Genomic DNA, 20526 nt, shown 5'->3' with positions numbered 1-20526 from the left:
TGGTCTCCTCTCCCAGGAAACAATTGATAGGAAAAGAGGGAACAGGCTCAAGTGGCACCAGGAGAGGCTGAGTTTGTATATTATGAAGAATTTCTTAACTAAAAGGGCTGTCAAGCTTTGGGACAGGCTGTCATGGCAGGAATCTGGTCCCTAAAAGAATTCAAAACCACGCAGGTGTGGAACCAGAGGACGTGGTTTATGGTGGGCAGTGCTGGTTTAATGGTTGGACACAATGATCTCGGAGGCCTTTTCCAAACTAAATGACTCTGCTAACAAAATCCAAGGGCCAAGACTGAAACATCATGAATGGTGTAGAAATTCTTATCTGTGAAAGCAAAAAAATGTGTACTAACATTAATTTTATAACTTTGAGTCCTCTACAGGCTCACTCACTCTAGTCCACGTGAAAAAAAACAAACAAAAACAAAACAAAACAACAACAACAAAAACCCACTGAATTCTTTTTCAAAAGCTCTGTGTTCTTGCACAGCTACAAGAACTGGTGAGTTTCAGACACTCAAAATATCATGAGACATGCAAAAATGCTTAAAAATGGCAGTGCTGTTAGGCCACACAAACACAATCAATGTGGTAGAGGAATTTGGGAGCAGAGGGTGAGACAGCTTCTGCTTTTGCTCTGGAAAGGCTCCATTACAGGGAATGATGGAAATGCAACCCCAGAAACAATTTACCCCTGCCTGCCTCAAACCCTCCCTTTCCTTCTTCCCATGGAATTAGCTGCAGGGAAAATGGCAAGATACAGACACGCAAGTGCCCAAGAGCCACTTCAAATCACATCCTGGCACATCAGTGCTTGTGGACAGCCCTCTCTCCACTGACTGCAGCTGCAAATCAGAGGCAGGGCAGTGCTCTGGATGAAAATCCATCATCTTCACTCTCAAGAAATCTCTAGAGAAGCAACATTTTTAAGATTACCTATATCATAACCCAGAAAAGCGTAAAGAGGTACCTGACAAATCCTACTCCAAACACAACCTAGTCTGGTTTCCAGCAGCATATGGAAATCCTTGTTTTGTAGAACATCCCAAGTCTCACTCCCTGATGCTATCACAGCCAGCAGATGCTGCAGAGAACCAAGAACCCCTGCACTTGTGTTTGTGAAACGGAATGTGGATGCTCTAAGACAGACTTTGCAAGGGAATAAACGTGACAGGGGCCAGAGCCACCTGCAGCCAGCAGTTGCTCAGGTCAACAGAAATCTAGAAATGCCTCCCTCTCCACCCAGGCAGGCAGAGCAGGCACAGGACTGTTCAGTGCATTATTAGAGGGAAAGCTGAGACCTGTCTGCTACTCCTCCAGGATTTGCAGGAGTATGAGGGATGGATCTCCTTAGGCTGCATGCAAAAATCTGCTTCCACAGGCTTTGTGCAAGGAATACTTGGTCTCCTGGGTGAAATTTTTTGAAAAAGGTCTTTAAAATGTGTCTGTAGAGCGCTCCCCTTTTTTCCATAAAAGGCAGCAGCTAGTGCCATAACAGTCACTTTAAGCATTATTGAGGAATAACATCCATTAACACTTGCAGTTTTCATTGTTTCCATTGGAAACACTGCCTTCTGCTTAATGTGTCCCAGTGAAGGTGGCATGCAATTTCACCAGCCATCTCTTGCCAGACACGAAAACTATTTTGTTTCCCACTGTATTAGAGCAATTAGCACTGGGAAATCCTGGCTGTGCCAAAAGGTAATGTGGGCAGGGAAAGGGGAGGCGATGGAAACTGCTCAGCCCTCATTGTTCCAGGCTCCCTGCAGTGGGCTAAATGACACCAGCCCACACAAACCCGAGCTCTGACAATCTGGGTCATGGCAGGATGGCTTTCAGCTTATCTCGAAGGTCACATAAAGTTTAAAACAATATATTGGATGTTTAAGGGCTGAAGAAATAAATTGTCAGGCGGAACAAGAAGCGTGGCCGTGCCCTTTGCAGTCCTCCAGCGTTGCATGCAAGATGGAGAGACCATAACTGGCAATTTTCTGACTTTGTTTGCTTAAGATGCTGGGTTTTTTTGGTAAATACAGAACAGGGATGTGGACACTGCTCTTTGTTCCAGCATCAGCTCAGCCATTCCACTAGAATTAACAGAATGCTAACCAGGAATAAATTTCTGCCATTTCTGCTGGTGGCAAAAGCTTGCTACCCAAGGCTGCCTTGAAAACCAGCTTAAGGATGATTTTATAGTAGAATATATTGCATACAGCAGGTAAATCTGGGTAACTCTCCCTTTTTGAGCCACAGAGAGCGAGAATCCTGATTTCAGGGGTGAGCCATCCCTAAGAGAAACGCTGGAACATCCTGATATGAAACACAGGTGTTTGGGGAAGAGCTCCACACCCTCAGACAGGGATGGGCTGTGCTCTCCAAAGAGGATCAGAAGCTTTCAGCACATGGACCACACCTTCAGAGGAGGAATTGGCTCTGCATGGCAGAACTGCCCTTCCCACAGCCACCCACATATGAATCTGTATGTGATTCATACAGAGGTAGGTCAGAGTTGGGGCTCTGCTCCTTTGACCACCAGAAAACTCATGATTCTGTGGAAGAAAAGACAGTTTGGAGCTATGCCACACTCATGAATTCCCCTTTTAGGAAACATTTGTAGATGGTTTCTGTCTCTTCTGTTTGTATCCAAAGGCAGAACAGGTTCCCTGAGCCATCGGATCAGTTGATCCAGGACACCAGGACACCTAATTTTCTTTCACAAAGGATGTAAGCCTGCTTTGCTGGTGGAATACATGAAGCAGCAGCTTTGAAAGCAACTTTTACATAATTCTTCTGTAGGAAGATGCTGACCATAATCCTTCTCATGAGTAGTACTGAGACCAGTCACTGTTGGACTTGGTGATCTCAGAGATCTCCTCCAACTTTAATTATTCTATGATTTGGGGCCCTGAATATTTCTGTGGGATAGAAGTACTGTTTGTGCTGAGCTCCTAAAAGCAGGGACAAACACATTTCTAGAGTTCAGGTTTGGAGGTGCAAACCTCAAATACTCTGGGTCCAACTCGGGTCCTCCAGCAGAGTTTGTGGGGAGATGAGTATATTCATTAAAGACCTTGGTCTCTCAGGGCTGTGGGGTTATTTTGTTTGCTTTTCATTACTTCTCCCTTTCAATTTTCAAATATTTCACAGTTTTCTTTAAGGGAGGCAGCAATATTACACATAACATTCATTAAACATTTTTATACTCTTAAATTGAGGCTCAAAGTAAAGCAATTACTTACCTCTAAACTGGCATGCAGGGCACAGACCAGTAAAATTGGAGGATTTGATAACCGGAATCCATTAATTCCTTCACTTAGTTGTAATTCTGGAAAACGAATAACTTATATTAGTGTTTTTGATTTCTTCATTTTAATGGATTGGACCTTATCTTGAAGTCTGTCCTCGCTCAGTAAAATATTTCCCTAATGTGGCCCGCAGGAATCGGTCATTAAAAGGGAACAGTAATCTATTCCCAGCTAATACTTGCAACTTCGAGAGAAGCCCAATTTTATCCAGCAGAAGACCTCATTAGCAGCTTCATGGGAACCAGAGGACTGCAATTAATTTGTTTAAATGGTGTGTGTTAAAACCACCTTTACACTCGAATCTCTTTTAAGGCTGGCACGAGGCAGGGAAATTCCGAGTCAGCAGAGAGACGCTCGCGCGGAGCAAGGAATCGCGTTCCTTGACTCTGTCGAGCTGACGAGACACATGGGAGCTGCATATGCAGCTAAGTGTAGCTTGAGGCCATGGGGAGGAGCTGCCTAGACTTTGGGGTGTGTGAAATTTCACAGAATCTATTTAATAAACCTACAAAAGCCTCGCTGTAGGTTCCGTGTCGCCGTTCGTGTTCCGCGCTCCAGCGCCGGAGCGGGAGGATGAGGAGGAGGAAACGCTTTTCACGCACAGCAGACTGGCTAATTGTATAATGCCCAACTTCTCCCCTGAAAACTGCTCATGGAAATTATGAATAAACACTGTTTTTCTTCTTCTAGCAGCATTTCAAGGCAATTTGTGTCTCCTGCTGGCTTTCCACAGTGCCACTCTCTTGCATTTGGTCTGAAAACAGAGAGCAGACTGCGGCTATTAGAGAGGTGCTCTCCAGCCAAAGCCACATCAACAGGCGCTGCCACGGAAAATTAAAAATATATTAAAAACAAAACAGCCAATCAAACCCAAAAGCTCCTTTCTCATCCTGATCCCTCAGGATATTCTCTCTGCCATAGCTTAAACTGGAGCTGAACAGTCTAGCTGTCAGGTTTGGAAATGAGTTCTCATTTCGTGTTGGGACAATAAGCACTTCACTGTTTCAGAGCAGGTTTGTCTTACAACCCATCCCTCCTAGCCCAGGAAATTTGGAGATGCTGAAACATTAGTGGGATTTCACAACTTATGTCAGGTTGCCTTACCTTTATTTGTATAATTTCTCATTAATTCCAATGGAACTAATCCTGAAGAAAGATATTACCAGTGACTGATAGCAGATCCTCTCTCCTCAGAGACTTATGGATTTAATTCACTGAGATACTTTGAAAGTTTCATCCATATTCTATATCTGCATTTTGAAGGTATTTCAGCAAAAATGTCTAGGAGCAGACAGTCAAACCCTTATGCCCAAACACAAATTTATTCCAAATTTATTTTGTTAACTCCACTGCCTCACATATTTAGGATGAGTTTAGCCTAATGCCTTTATCATAAATGAGGAAATGCAAAGTTCTGTCCTTTCTCCTCAAACTGCTACAGAAGTGAAGCTTTTTATATGTAAATAAATCAAATAAATTGAGAGTGTACAAGTACATACTGTTTTCCATGAGGAATCGTGTTTTGAAGTCATGGCCCCACCAGCCGATAAGCCTAAGATTTTTTAAAGAAAATAAATTAACAGAAATCTTAACCTCTTTTAATTTAGCTTTGAGTATTAAGAATTATATGAGATTAAGCAATATATACATTTCTGATAATACATTTTATTTCTAACAATGACATAAAAATGCAATAAATTCTATAAAGAGTTAACACTAAAAACTTAGCATTACCATTTGAGAATTTCTCTTTTACTGCAAATGATAAAACACACCATATCTTTCAATTAACTATTGATTTTAACAATACCCATTTTCTCTGAATTCACTTCATGAAACAAAAAATAGTACAGAAATATTTCCACTGTTTGGTTCCAAGGCATTAATTCAAACCATTCTCCCCCTGCTCTTAAAGTTAGTTTAATGAATAATGAAAGCTAAAAGGAGTTATAAAATCTGACTTAGTTTCACCACAAAAAGGACTTTTTGATGAACAACAAGCAGACAACAAGACCTTAGAAAGAGGATTGTGTGGGCATTGTTTCATCCTTACTGTGAGATTATTTTCCTGAACTAAACTCATTCTTCAAAAAACTTTCTTGGAAAAAACCAAAACCCAACAAACCAGTTTAATGCTATATTCCTTTTTATAAGATCGTCTCCTGGAAAAAAAAATACAACTATTTAAAAAATAGTATGTCTGAGCTTGGACTTCAAAATGACACTACACTATTTATTCACATTTAATGGAAAATATGTTGGAGGGCATTGCTATAAATATTTTTCTAAAGCAACTGGATGCACTGGATCACCTACTGCCAGGGCCCTGCAAATAAAACCAATATTGCAAATTCAGGGAAATTTTCCCCACCTCCCTTGGGTTCTCCACTTCTTAACTCAGCACACAGTGATATCAGTGATTAATAATGCCAGTCCTGCTTGAGATTCCCCTGTATCAAAGCTTTTACAGTATCAAGACGTCACCATCACAGACTCCTTCCTGAACTTCTCAGCTCTCCAGGACTGGACATCTTGGACACCATTTATGCCAAGGCTTTGCTCAGTTTTCCCTGTGCCAGGTAGCAAAATTTTAGGAGTGAAGCCTGGCAAAACTTGTAATGATAAAAAAAAAAAAATCTATATGTAAAGGTCACAGTAGATCAGCCTTCCTGGAAGCAAATGGGGAAAAGAAAATCATGGCCCCTCCCTAAAAGAGCATTTTGTAGTTTGGCTAAAAGAGCTGAGCTCTGCAGAATTAAGACCCCATTTGAGTCAGAAACTTGTTATATGAACACTGCAGAGTGTAAAATAAGGTAGTTCGTATTTCTGTATAACAACACACGTTTTATGTTTACTTCTGTGAGCTGCATCTAAACAGAGGGTCTAGAGAAAAAGCATGTTTTTTTCTTTATTGCTGCATGATGTTTTTATTATTCTGAGACCCATGAAAATTAATAGTGCAATATACATCCATTTTAAATGAGATATTGCATTGCCAAAATGAGTACATCCCAAATAAAGTACAATGGAGCCTCTGCCCGAGTGACTCCGTTACTGATGCTTCGAGCCATAAAAGATATTTCAGTTCTTTTATAGGAACTCTATAATATATTGACAAAGCTGCACTGTAAACCCCGAATATTGTGTGTTCCTGCAACAGTCTACTGATATCAACACATTCTATGAATTTCAAAAGTTTTAAGCAGAAATGAAATCCACAGGAAATAAAACATCTGGACTAACAGTCTGTGAGAAGGAAAAAACAATACTGTGGTTCTGCTTGGACCACACCCAGGAAGCAAAGACAAAATACAGATCAATCGGGCCATTACCCAGAGCGGGGCTGATGAAAAGCTCTCTGGTTGCACTTTGAATGCTCAAAACTCGCTAATTCTGAAATTGGCTTCCACCCAGATCTCAGCTGCAGCACCACGGAGGCAACTTGGAAAGAGAAATTTCAAAACTTTTCCAAAATGACAGAATGAAGGATTTTTTTTTTTTTAAACACAGTTTTAGCTGTCTTGCCCTTTCCTACCATAATCTGACAATTTGCTTTTCCTCTTTTTTTTTTTTTTTTTATTTTTTCTCTTTTGGCTGTTCTAGAACTTCAGAGGTGTCACTGCAGGATGTGCACTTTGAGGCAGCTCTGGTCCTACACTCTCATTGATCTAATGGTCCATATGGATGTCACGTTATTTGACATTTAAGCTGACAGCCTTCAAAGCATGGAAATTAACAAAATCTTCATAAATTACAGCAATTTGCTGTTTACAATTTTCTGTGAAAATTTTGAAATGAAGGTTGCCACCGCTATGCCAAATTTCAACCTGTTGTGATGGGAGAGAGCTAAGGTGTTAAACCCCGAACATAACGCTTTATAAATGCTCACTAAAAATAATAGGCCATAAAACTGCACATTAACTTACTGCAGTAAAAATTCTTATTAAAGAGTTGTTACTCTGCATGCAAAGTGAGCATTTTGAACTGCAGTCGCCATTTCAACTGCTCCTGCCTCAAAGACAAAGGCACCAAGATCTAAATAGATTCTGAATTTCAACCCGTAACTTTTGGCAAAATGCATGAAATGGAAGGCTCTGAAAAGCCATATATGAAGTGTTTGTGATGAAAAACACCTTAAACATGTTAGCAATGGGACTGTCAAGTTACATGCTTCCCATGGCAGATAAAACCCATTGTGGGGAGTGTGTTAAAAATCAGTGTCTAAGGAGATAAAGGTCTAATTTAGCAAATGTTCCTCAAAACATTTAGCAAATGTACTCAAAATTAAAAAATGCAAATTTATCCAAACCAAGCCCTTGTTTTAACATATCACTAATCAAAGCTGTTATCTCAGCGATGGACAGGTTTTGGTTGCAGACTCCTGCTGCCAGTCCCAGGTAACTCCAGCAAGGCTGCTCAGCAGAGATGCTCCTGAAACACCTCCACAGAGAACATCTCTCCATCCTGGAGCAAAAGCATATTTGAAATCCATGGAGAAATCATGCCAAGGATGAGAGTAAATTAGTGCCAAACTAGCTGTGTCTCTCTCTGCAAGGTGAGCATGTTCCTACAAGACCACCTCTGTTAGAAAATAACCTTTGAAATAGATTGTTCCATTCTATACCTCAAATAAAACCATTGCCATCATAAACCAGGTTGCTGAAGGACCCATCCAACCTTCTCTACGGCCTCACAGTTTGGTAATATTGAGACTTTCCCAGGGAATTCTGCCACTTCCAGTCATAGAATTTTTACATGTGCCACAAAAAAATTAAAGCAAACTGTTATTAGCTCGGTTTCATGAAAAAAAAAAAAAGAATATAATTAAATATTGCTGAAAGGTTTTCAAAGTCCTTTTTTTTTTCAACTCCAAAATGCTCTCTTGTTTTACAAATCAATGAACAAGGGTTTGCTGGGCTGGAAAATGACTGCAGGAAGGAGCGGTATCCTCTTATTTAGTCATACCCTCTTTAAGGACATTTACACCAGGGAAAAATCCCTTCAATAAGCATTTTTATTTAGCTCATTTTCCTCCTTCATGTCTGTCTACATTAGACTGAAGCACTGTTTGTTCATGGCTTGAGCCATCTCGTTTGTAGCTGCGTTAATGGTGCAGGAGTGTGGGATATAACGATCGTGGTGGATGTGCAGAGTAAACATCAAAGAAGATCCACTTAAAGAACACAGAAAAAATACAAAAAATTTCCTTTGACCTCTGCTTTGGCATTACAGATGATCATGCTACTCATTTATAATTTACAGCCTGGAGCAACATGGGTCTCATTTCCCTTCTCAGCGAGAAAAAGAGGCAGAAAGTCTTGAGTAGTGGTACAAAAAACAGGGAAATACCATTAATGTGGCCCAGCTTTTACAGTCCAGGGCAATGTGTTGGAAGTATCCTGTCATTATATTGTGTGAGATAATCACTTCACATCCAGAGGAAGGCACGTTGAAAAGCTGCAGGAATACAGTGTGGAATTTGTAATTCTTGATTTTACATCTTCCAGCTCCCCTGGGCATGGAGCAGTTTGTCTCCTCTCCCTTATCAGGTCACAAAGCGAGCTGGAAATTTCATAGTCATTATTTAGATTATATTAGGAGCATACACCAGCAAAGCATGTTATGTTTATGAAAAGACGGATTAAGCCAAATCATAAACAGGCAGTTTGGGGCCAGGCTGTGTCCACAAAGGAGCTGCTGGGTGACAGCTAAGCTCTTCATTCACACATTGCTTTAATTTTCCAAAAGCATCCAGGTGTTGGTAAAGATTTGTTTGATTTTTTTCATGCTGCTGTTCCAGCCATGAGAAAGAATCAGCTCTGAGGAGTTAATAAGAGTTGTCACTGCTCCCAAAGTTCATTACACAGAGCCAGGAAGATTTTATGCCATGTCTGCAAAGGCACCCTCATGCAGGGAGGAGAATGAAAGGGCCAAAAATAATCATTAATTTCAGTTTCTTGCAGCCCTAGATGTCCATGGCATAACTGGCTTGTGGGAGGCGGGGAAATCCAAGAAGAGAGCGACACTCTCCCTTGGAGGGAGAGTGTGTTGTAACAGCAATTCCACAGTTAGGGTTTCCCATAAAGTTAACTGTTTTCCCGGTTACTTCAAAGTTAGTTGTTCTCCCCTCCCTCATTGGCCAAAAGTTTGGTAGTCCTCCCCTATTGGTTCAAAGTTACTGTCCCGCAGACATTGGCTAAAAAGTTACTTCACCCTGTTCTCGCACCATGGTTGGTGCATTTTCAATCCCTCCCCTGATTGGGCCGTTTCACAATCCCCTCCATGATTGGAGAGTTCCTCATCCTCGCTCCTTGATTGGTGAACGTTTCAATCCTCTCTCTGATTGGAGAACTTCTCAATCCGCCCTGCGATTAGCCCTAAGAGAAAACCACACCCCTTTCCAACCCCATAAAAGCACAGTGTTTTAGACCCCTGGGGTCTTCGGTCCTTCTGATGTCACCGGTTCCAGCCTCTGAATAAAGAAGCTCCGGAGATCTCCTGGCTCCCGCCGCTCCTTTCTGCGCCGCCTGGGCTCTGGATCTGTGGGCAAAACTGCTTACCCGCTTACCAGCTCCATACCCCTCTGCTGGCACAGAGCTGCTGGGGTTGCCTAGGCGACCCTTTCACAAAAGAGCTGAATCACTGTAGCGAGCCTGTGCCTCTGAGGCAGAGAGTGTCTTTTTAAAGACAACTCGCCGCAGAAGGGCGCGGCCCGCCGAAGACTCAACAGAACTGACCTCAGGTGGTCAGTGGGCTTCGGCCGCACACCCCCAGGCCGCGTCACTGGCTGGTTGAAAAGAACATCCACGTCTCAAGATCCCGTAAAGACCTAAGATGGGCAAGCAACAGGCACAAGTGCAGTGTGACACAAGTTTAGAGGAAAGGGGTTAATTGTGACTTAATATCACTCTCTCAAAAGGAAATGTGTGACAAAAACACCCATGGGGTCTTAGAAATTAAACTACTAAGAACACAGAAAGCTTGGAGGCTGGAGCCAGCCTGGAGCTAGGAACAATCCACATCTGACCATGTCTGACCAGCATCCTTCTGCCTAGGACAATGTGGTGGTACCACATCCAAAGCCCAGCTTTCATATTTCAAATTCCAGGATTTAAAAAAAACAAAAACAAACAAACAAAAACCCCCCCAAACCAACAAATGGTGCAATCAGCTCCTCAAACCCAAAACATTTCTGAACATGCCTCACAGGCATATCTGAATCTCCAGCTCAACTGAAAGCTAAATTCCATATTTTGAGGTACCTCCAGTTTCCTGGGCTCCATGTAAAGCAATAGAGAGAGAAAAAGTACCCAGGACTCAGGTCCTCAGCAGGAACATCTCCTAATGCTCCTAAAACTCACAGAAGCAGTTTTCTCACCTCCTCAAAGCCACTTTATTCTCACCCAAACCTGCAAACAGCTCTCCACAACCTCTGTGCACAGCCCTAGTCCCCAGGCTCAACAGCTGGGCTCAACTCTTTGCATTCTACTCTGCATTAATTTTATTATGCAGCCTTCTAATTGCAATTTTTATATGTTTTAATTTAATTTCTATGGCATTAATTTTATTGCAAGCACATGAGCAAGATTGTGTTTCTTTGGATTCAATGCCAAAACTCAGAATAAATAGAATGACACATACACACACCAGCTAAGAAAACAGAAAAACCCGCTCCTTGCTTTACATGGCATATTTTTGGCTCACTGGCTGGAGTTTGAGAAGGAGTTTCAAATTTCTTGGCTATCACAAACTTGTCTGATCATTGATGAGTCATTTGGTCTCTCCATGCCTTAAGCCCTCATCTCTAGGAATTCTGCTCAGGACTGCCTTAACTCTGCAGTGAGGCATGAGAATATATTTGTAAAAACGGGCTCATATATTTAGCAATGAGGACCATGTAAGGATGAAGAGGTAGATTTATTTGGAGTATCATATACAGGATTTTTTTATATGCAGATAAGGAAAGGGTATGTGGAGGTAAAGCTGATGTCACTTGTTTTTTCCCCTCCTGTCAGCCTTTCCCCAAATTATCACCTCACCCTCAAAAGTTGTTGCCAGTGTCAGGTCTCTACTAATTTCAGAATCTAGTACTTTTCTTGATCTAGATCACTTAACTGGCATTTCTGATAAAGTTAGAAAAAAAATTAAAAATCAGTCTTTCTATTGCTTAATTCCACATGGTATTTTACAGCTATGCTGAAACAAAACAAGCCCAAGTGGATGGACAGTGTTATTCCACCCCACCTTCTCCACACTGAGCACCAGGGTCCTGCTCTGACCCAAGGCTTCCCTGCTGACAGCTCACTGAAAGGGAGAAAAGACATTTCAAATGATGTTTGAAACAACGAGGGGTCTGCTTAATCAAAACAAAGAATAATGGAAAAGCAACTCCCTGTTTCATCACTGAAATCAAGAATTCAACAATTTTAACCCCCTTGTGAAGGTGAAATGCTTCCCATACTGAGAAGCTGTCAGGTATGGAGTAGCCCCACAGTATATATCTGTAAGGGCTAGGATTTGCACAGGGGATTAAGGGAGTTATAGCAGCTGCCCCCGTTAGACTTCAGCAATATTTCAAACCTAACTCTCACAGTCTCCTTCAGAAAACTTTGCCAAGATTGCCAGAAGCTATATTTAAAGCCTTTTTTTTTTTTCCTTATATCTTTTTAGCTATCCTTTATCCCAAATGGTAAGCTTGGACTTGTTTCATTATTCTCTTCTGTGCAGTGCCTGTTAATTTTAAGAGGGATCTGTTGTTAGGATTTGAAAAGCTTTTGAAGCCCAGGTAATTATTAGCCTCAGACTTCTGTAGTTTAGGACTCGCACACACTCTGCTGCTTTCCTTACCCTTTTCAACTCATTACAAATGTTTCCTAATTATTAAGCATATGTGACTTGTGAGCGGCTCCATACATTATTAATGGGCCAGTCTCTTAGAACTCAGGGGAAAAAAATCAAAACTCCTTATGAAAAGTTGCTACTGTGAAAGTAGTAACTTTCCATATTCAATATCAATGAGGCTTTACTTTGTCAAAGGACCAAAGTAATGTGATTGTATTAGAGGCTAATAGCATGACATTTCTCTTCTGTTAAGAGGCTTGCATTTTCAGTACCATCTAAAGGGAGACAATTTTTCTCCTCGATTTTGAGGCTTGTCTTGGTCAAAAAATAGCTAAACTCACTTTCTGCCTAGCAGCAAGTTTTAACAGCAAAGACCCAAATCCTGAAAAAGTCTCATAATTTAAACAATGACACTAAACTAAGCAACTGCAATGGTCGGAATTAAGAAACTTCTAGATCCGAGTAATCACCCTCCTTCCAAAAGTAGCTGGGCAGCCCTCAGCTCCCTGAGCTTTGCTGCTCTTCGAGGAGGGTGATTTAACAAAACTTGCCAAAGTTAGAGAGGCTCTTGGGTGACAAACCTGGGCTGTTTGGCCAGCTGAGTGCGGGGTGATTTACAGCTGAAGGCAGAGGGTGCACACGCTCCTCCTGGAGTGATTTTTACCTTGTTAGTGTTTTGGGCTCGACACAAGCAGGAACGCACCAATCTCAACACGCCCGTCCACATTACCCCTCCAGGTCAAAACAAAAGGAGATTGAGCTCTCTCTTGTAGCAGGAAAAGAGTTGCTGTGGCCAGGGCATGAGAAAGAGGAATGGCTGCAATGCTGCCAATCCAATCAGGGCCCTTTGAGCCTCACAGAGCTCTCACCAAGCCTCTGAGGCCCTTGCGATAAGGGACGATAATTTCATTCGCCATGATCGGGCAAAGGAAAGGTATGATCCAACAGCAGACAAAATGGGAGCCTAAATTAAATCCCAGGAGAAGATTTCACAAAAAAACAAACCCCCTAAGGCTAATGAAGTTGAATTAAAAACTGTTAAATCAGCTTATGAACAACTATTATCACAAAGTGCTCATATAACACTTTCACTGGCCAAATATCAGATATATGAAAAGGGGGAATACAGCCAACAGTATGTTCACACATTTAGTAAGGGGAAATTGAATATTCTGCCTAACACCAGAAATTAAAAATCAAGCAGGGAGCCAATTTACTCATAGAGATATTAATAAAGTTCTCAGTGATTTTTTATAAAGTACTGAATAGCTCTCAATTATTTTATGGTGATTAAAAAAAAAAAAATCATGTTATAGTCTTTAAGAATTCCGTAATTTTTTTTTCTAGACTGTTTCAAATAGATTAAATTAAACAAGTGAAAGCAACAATCCCTCTCAGAGCTTCTTTTAAATGTGAATTCTGACTTAAAGGAGACTTGGATAGTTTTGATTACTGTGATGCGTTTACTGAACTATACAGTTTCTGCAATCCCTTGAATAAATCTTTCAGGGGAGGATATCTAGATAGATTTCTAAATAATAAATGTATCTGACTGAAATATAATATAAAATTTTTACGATCTGGGAAGATGCGCTTCCTTGGGTCTTTGTTGTTTTTGAACAGAGTAATCACAACATTAATGCAAGACCTTTATCATACCAGAATTCTTATTAGTTAAAATGTAAGTTGTCACCTCTGCTCTTTGCCTGAAACAAAAAACAATCTACATTAGATGAAATTATTTTTTTTATGGCAGTGGCTAGAACTAATTGAATTCATAGTTTCAAGTGCCAGCAAATTTGCCACAGAATCCAGTAGCTGTGTTACAAAACATTTACTAAGTGATACTGAGGGAAGAAAACTCAGATGAAGTCTTTTCAGCTGAAGTCTAAGACATGAAATAATTAAGGGAGAACAGAAATGGGCATCTTTCAGATTTATTTTAAAGAGTCTCTCTTCAAAAAAGATTAAATTTCAGCCTTCACTAGAAAATAAGAAAAATGTGACTTAGGGGCCTTTCTTTATTGGGCTGCGGTTGCCCAAATTTTCATTAGCACATAAAATTTATGGGGTCTGAAACAGATTTGACATGAGCTCCAATGTAAGTATGTCATGTTTGACACGAGGTCCAGCACTGGTTCCAGGAGCTCCAAGCTCTTCTCACTTTAGAAGCTGGTGAGAAGTGTCAAATAAGGATATTTATACAGATTTATTCTCCTGTCAGAAAATAACTGTATGTGCAACCCTGACCTTCAACACACACTGACAAAATCTCCCTGCTCTAGCTCACAATGGGCTGCTCGAAAGTCATCTCAGAAAACTGTCAGTGAAAACAAGAGGGATGCTGAAAAACTAGATTTCAGCAGGAAACAATTCCATTTTTGCTCAATAATCAAAAACACAGCTAAAGAAAATAATAAATAATTCTTCATGTTGAGCAGCCGTTTTTCGTGGCGTGGGACAGCAAAAACCTAACATTTTCCCAAAACAGTTGCACTGGTGTGATTCAATGAGTGAATTGATGTCATGCCGACTGAGAAATTAGGGAAAGGAAAAGGAAAGGGAAGGTTCTGTGTTTCTCCCAGCATCTCCCTAGAAACTTCTCTTCAGACACTTGAGTGAGCTCCCTGTGGCTGGAGCTGCCCTGCAGTTTCCACACAGTGGAAGGCAGCAAGAGGCAGCCGCCAGCAAGCACTGAAAATTACTCTGGTGACAAATGAGGAGTAGTCACTGTGACAGTAAAAATTTACCAGCAGAGACAAAGAGGTGTGAAAGTAAGTATTTCACAAATGGAAAGTGAGAGGAAGGATGGCTTACAGCGAGTGGGCAAGAACAGACAATATATGTCATGGAGGCCCCTAGGAAGCTCCTGATTCAAAGACTTGTGGAGATGGGTAAGAAATAAAAGACAGCAGGCTGTGGATGTCTTTTGCTGGACTTCAAGATAAAATAGATTTGATTAAGGGAGACAAAAGAAAAAGAAAAATAGAAAGGCTTCTGACCTGGTAAGACCTTGTCTTGGTTGAGTGTTGGAAAGAAGTTTTAACCAGGAGAAAGAGGGAGTGTGAGGACTAGAAACCCCATGAACACGTGGAAATAAAAAGGTAAAAGTGGTGAACCAAGCAAAAAAAATGAAGAATCCTTTCATAGTCCCCCCGATGCACAAACCCATAATTCCAACTTAGCAAAAAAGTAACAAGACTGAATGATATTATGTCCTTAACCTGAGCGCTGACCTTCCAATGACCTCTGAAAATGCTTTTGGTTTGAGTCAGGTGCTGGCTGAGACATGAATCACAATACGAGCTCTATGTGTGACCCCAGAGCTGCAGCTGAAGCCAGAGAGGTGCTCAGCCAGGTCAGGGACACAGAGAGCCCTGGGAAACATCCTGGACACAAAACCCCATCCTGAACCCATAGCTGACAATTACAGGGATATAGCCAAGGGACATAAATGGGGAGAAAACTGGTAACGATTAATGGCACAAAAGCATAAAGGCTCTTGCTGGTGCTTTCAGCTTAGAGCAATTTCAATCCATACCATGACCCCATAGCACATTCCATGAGGAGAAATTAGACACAATTCCCCACTGTGGTCTAATGAACCAAAAGCATGAGCAAATCTCATTTTTAAAGGGCATGTGCAGACTACAGGTTTAACTGAGGATCTTAGGAAGAAAGCTTCATAGAAAGTTTCGAAATTGCTGGAGTAGAAAAAGTGGAAAATGATCAAACACTGAAAGTGAGTCAACATCTAGTAGGAAATCCCAGATGCAAAATTGCATTAGTTCCAGCACATTTCTGCACAGAGGTAAGCAAGCTCTTAGTGGAAATGGCAGAAGATTTACTATAGGTTTTTTCATTAAAAAGAAACTCTTTCCTCCTTACTATAGAAAGGTTCTGTGAGGTAGCTACAGAAACGCACAGATGAATGGATGAGAATAAGAGGAGAAATAACATCTCTTTTTGTGACTTACTAAAAAAGCAGGCAAAGAAGGTTTTCTTTCCATTTTCTCAGAGGTGTGTAACACCAGTACGAGTGTTGCATTTCTGTAAATTCATTCAGCAGAAAGGAAGCTTCCTACTTCGTATTGGGAAAAATCAAGAGACAGCAAAGTGCTTTCAAAACTACCTGCCTGGAAGTGGAGAACTGAGGCACAGAGAGCAGGCAGATAACAACACACGGCCTTTGAAGTGCAAGGGAAAATCACAGCAACCATCCAGACTCCAAGGAGAGCCCCAGGATCCCTTCCTTGCTCGTTAACAGGATGCAAGAGTCACCCTCAGGCTACATTCACCTTTCCATCAGGCTGAGCCTGCTGGTTCCTTTCATGTGTGGGAGCAGTTGTGTCTTACACCACGGGATGAGAAAGGCGAGGCGGCCAACGGGAAAGGAAATGTGGAAGGAACAAGGCACCCCTCGCTCTCATTGCCCAGCCTGGGAGTGGGACAGGACCACAGCACACCAAGTCATGTCCCCTCAACGTGATCCAGGAGGAGAAATGTGTGGGAGTGCACTCAGGGACAGAGAATTCCACATTTCTCCCACACTCACAGCAACTCTCCCATAGCAGCTGCAGAGCTCACACACAGCACCTTTGCAATCACCTTAAAATCCAGCCAGGGCCAAGATGACAAAACAAAGGGGAAGACCTTCAGGGAGCAAGGAACAAGAAGGTTATTTATCATGAGAAAAGAGGTGAGATTGCTCGGAGATACAGCTTAATTGCAAGGAAGGGTTTGAAGGAAGGGAGAGAGAAAATGCTTGACAGAGAGCAAGGAGACAATCATGGGAGCCACATAAAAGGAGCCAAAGAAATAAGAATGGGAATAGATGATGTGAGTGCACATTAACCTCTCTCATTTTTTCTCCCAGAGACTCTCTCCAAAGTTAAAAAATGCTCTTGGATATTTGCCATGCAGTTGGTGAATCCGAGAACACACCCCTGCAGGCCCATCATGGGTCTAGATTGGCCTAATAAATCACTTGTCCCAAGACAATGCAATTAAGCCTAATTAGCCAATAGCTTTATTCCTAAACAGTCTCTTCCCAAGGGAGATTTTAACTTTTGGTTTCTAAATGAGCTCAAGGAGCTAAATTGCTCTCATCTCCTTGGCAAAGCAACAGTTCAGTGCTACCTTAGCACAGGATACTACACGCACACAGGGGACACTGCTCGCTGCTCGAGTGGTTTATTGACATCAGCCCACAGCCTGAGTCCACCAGGACCAGTGGGAACCCTCCTGGAAAGAGCAGCATGTTCACTGCCATCTGCCACCACCGACTGTCCCACCTGGCTGCACTCAGCACAGCTTCCCCACGAGTCCCTACGCTGCTCCTCCAGATCCCCTCCTTGACCAGGACAAGGAGCTCTGTTCTGATAAAGCTTCCAGTAGTGCTGAGATACTCAGAGGGGGCAATTTCAAGGGGTCAGTGAGAAATGGATCATCTTAGACTGTTATCTGAGTGAAGTCTGCGTAGAAGACTCAGTCTAAGTCAAGAAATTCTTCTCTGTGAGCAAGGTGAGGCTCTGGCAGAGGTTGCCCAGAGAAGCTGTGGCTGCCCCTGAATCCCTGGAATGTCCAAGACTAGGTTGGACAGGGCTTAGAACAATCTGGAATAGTGGAAGGTGTCCCTGCCCATGGCAGGGGCTGGAATGGGATGAGCTTTAAGGTCCCTCCCAACCAAAATCATTCGATAATCCCATGATTCCTAGAAGCACTCTAAACAAGGTCAGCATTAGTTCTTTCCAGTACAGCAGTTATAAAACAACCTTCCAAATCCTTTTTATGACTGTCCTTTGCTTCCAACTCACGTTCCTCCAAAGCTACATTATTTTCAGCGGTTTTACAGAAGATTCAGCTCTTTATTTTGAGGATTATGTGACTCTAATTCAAAAAAAAGACCAATGTGATATCTCCTCATAAATCAAGAAAATGAGCACAGAAAAACTCAGAGGGAGCTACCAGTCCTAGAAGGTGTAGAGTAACCTCTTGCAAAACAGCTGCTGGAGAGAGAAGGTTGGCACTGGAGCAGGATGGGGATGACCTGGGAAAAATGGGAAGGGGAAAATATAAGGAGCTGGAATAGCAAATTTCTGTGTATCTGACACAGGGTTAGAGTTCACACACCAAAAAATCTGTGCAGGTCTCTACAAAGAAGTAGCAGGAAGATATTTGTGCTCTGGCATTTCCATTGTCATCAAGATACCAAAAGGAGAAGTGATTTAAGAAAAAGAGCTGATATCTCACCTCTGTCTGTGAAGAAATTGGCTGAAGATGCCTTTTGTTCCTTGAAGATAATATGAAATTGTTAACTTTTTGCTTCTTGCTCTTTAAACTTTATTTTTATCCTGTGGTAAAAGCCAAAACATTCTTTGGACTTCAGCTGCTTCCTGCACATGCAGCATTTCTTCACATCACAGAACTTTTCACTTTTAAACACTACCTGCTGCTAGTGTGGGCTAAAGTCTTGATAAATTCCTTCATTTTAAACACTGTACAGTTTTCATTTAATCTTCTGCCAGGGTTTATCTTTTACTTTCCTGACTGCTTTACATACATTTATTTCCCTTTCATCTGTTTAAAGTGTGCCTTACTTTTACTTAGTTTGCTGTCTCAGGGCTCTGCAGATTTGTCTCCTCCTGTCCCTTTCACCACCTGACCACTGCTCAAACACCCTGCTGGGACACCTGACTCAAGCACCTTCTCCCCCACGTGCTCACAAACATTCTCATTTCATTACAACTAAATTCCTTGGTAACTCGAGTTATCTTTTTTATAAATGGAGAATTAGGGAGAGAGAAAAAAAATCAAAAATTAAAATGGGAATTTTTCTGAAGCCTGAACAGCTAGACAAGCGAAATTTCAGTATTACTGGGTCACTTCAGTGCTCTCTGTGAGTTGGAAACCTCCCCTTTACAACACTTACATGGAAACCTGGTGGCACAGGCTCCGCCTGCATTGACCCAATGGTTTCAGCAGCATTTCATTGCTCTGCTCTCTCCAGGCCCCTTTTCTTTTATTTGAAACCTTCCCATAAAGAAATCACTCTCACACAATTAGCCAGGGATATATTGCACTGTGATATATGGAGCAGGTATTAAAAAAGCTATTTGAGTATTAAAAGAGGCTTCAAAGGAGGTGAGATCATGGGGGAATGGGGCTAGATCAGACCCATATATGTCAGATTGATTCAGTTTTACTGCTCTGAGGAGAAAGATGGGCACTGGCAAAGGACTAGCCCCATGCTTGGGCAGAGGTGTTAATTGGGCTGGTTAAAACATTTAAACATTAAAACATTTAAACATTAAAACATGTCCCTTTTAGACCCATGGCCCCTGCAGGGACGTGGAGAACCATCCCAAGCTGAGTGTTTACAATGGCACAAAACAACAGAGGACACAGGAGACTCTATCACCCTCAGCTTCCATCTGATCTAGAGATCAATCTGACCTGTCCTCAGGCATAAATCCCTGTCCTCAGGCATAAATCCCTTCCCAAGATACTGAATTACCAACTTTATAACTCTTGTGGGAAGCTTGCACTTCCATGGAGAGGAGTGGGGCTGATTTGCCTTTTGTCTGCTGGGACCTGCCAAGGTATTGCTGATCTACAGCAGGTTTGGGTTGTGGAGGTTTGCAGTGAGGCAGCCCCACAGCAGAAAACAGCTCTGTCACTGATGGTAAGGCCATTAAATACTTTAAATACCTTAAAGACCTCTTTTCTTTTAAAAGAAAGCATAAATAAATGGTTTTTTGTTGGAGGAAGCAGCTGGAGAGGAACCCAGTTTCTTAAACTGGGCATAAGACAAAGCACACTCGCAAAATTAAGAAAAGTTAAACCAAGATACCTAAATTCCTTTGGTGATGTACAGCAGCTGAGTTTGGGGGGTTTAAAAATGAAATGTTGGATCCAGCTGTTTTATTTTCATTAAGTTCTTTTTGCCCCAGTCTCAGCCAGTAAAAGACAAATGTTCTGCCTCTCTGAATTACAGGCAGAACATACATTTTCCAATTAAGACACAACAGATTATTTCCATATAAAAATAACTACATGGGTGATAACTTGCAGGAAATATGAAGGATGAGACGATTTAGAAAAATTTATATAGGGGGCAAAAAAAGTGACACACCTGAAACCGTGAATATTTCAGACAGCTCAAATGATAAAAGGGTGACAACTGGATTGGGATTTACCTCCCTGCTTATGTGTGTGCTGAGGTGCAAAGAAACAAGTGGTTGGTGCCTGTGTTCCTGACTGGAGCTGTGCAGCCACTGGGTGTCATCCTTGATTCAGATGACAGCCAGAGACTCTGCAGCTACGGCTCAGAGCCTGCAGCTTCCCGAGCAGCTGAACTCCACTCTATTTGATTGTACAG

The 20526-nt window shown here is 41.8% G+C and overlaps 1 protein-coding gene across 1 annotated transcript in view; it reads right to left on the bottom strand.

Annotated features, from left to right (window-relative positions):
- Positions 1 to 20526, bottom strand: part of KYNU (kynureninase) — a 53827-nt gene that overhangs the window by 1898 nt on the left and 31403 nt on the right. Inside the window, exons 10-11 of the mRNA XM_063400999.1 lie at positions 4805 to 4857; positions 3240 to 3325 (exon numbers count right to left, since the gene is read on the bottom strand). Of these exons, the coding sequence (XP_063257069.1) occupies positions 3240 to 3325; positions 4805 to 4857 (139 nt within the window). The remainder of the gene's footprint in view (positions 1 to 3239; positions 3326 to 4804; positions 4858 to 20526) is intronic.

Source organism: Prinia subflava, chromosome 6 (assembly GCF_021018805.1).
Source record: "Prinia subflava isolate CZ2003 ecotype Zambia chromosome 6, Cam_Psub_1.2, whole genome shotgun sequence".
Lineage (NCBI taxonomy): Eukaryota > Metazoa > Chordata > Aves > Passeriformes > Cisticolidae > Prinia > Prinia subflava.
This window is presented reverse-complemented; position numbering and strand designations above follow the sequence as displayed.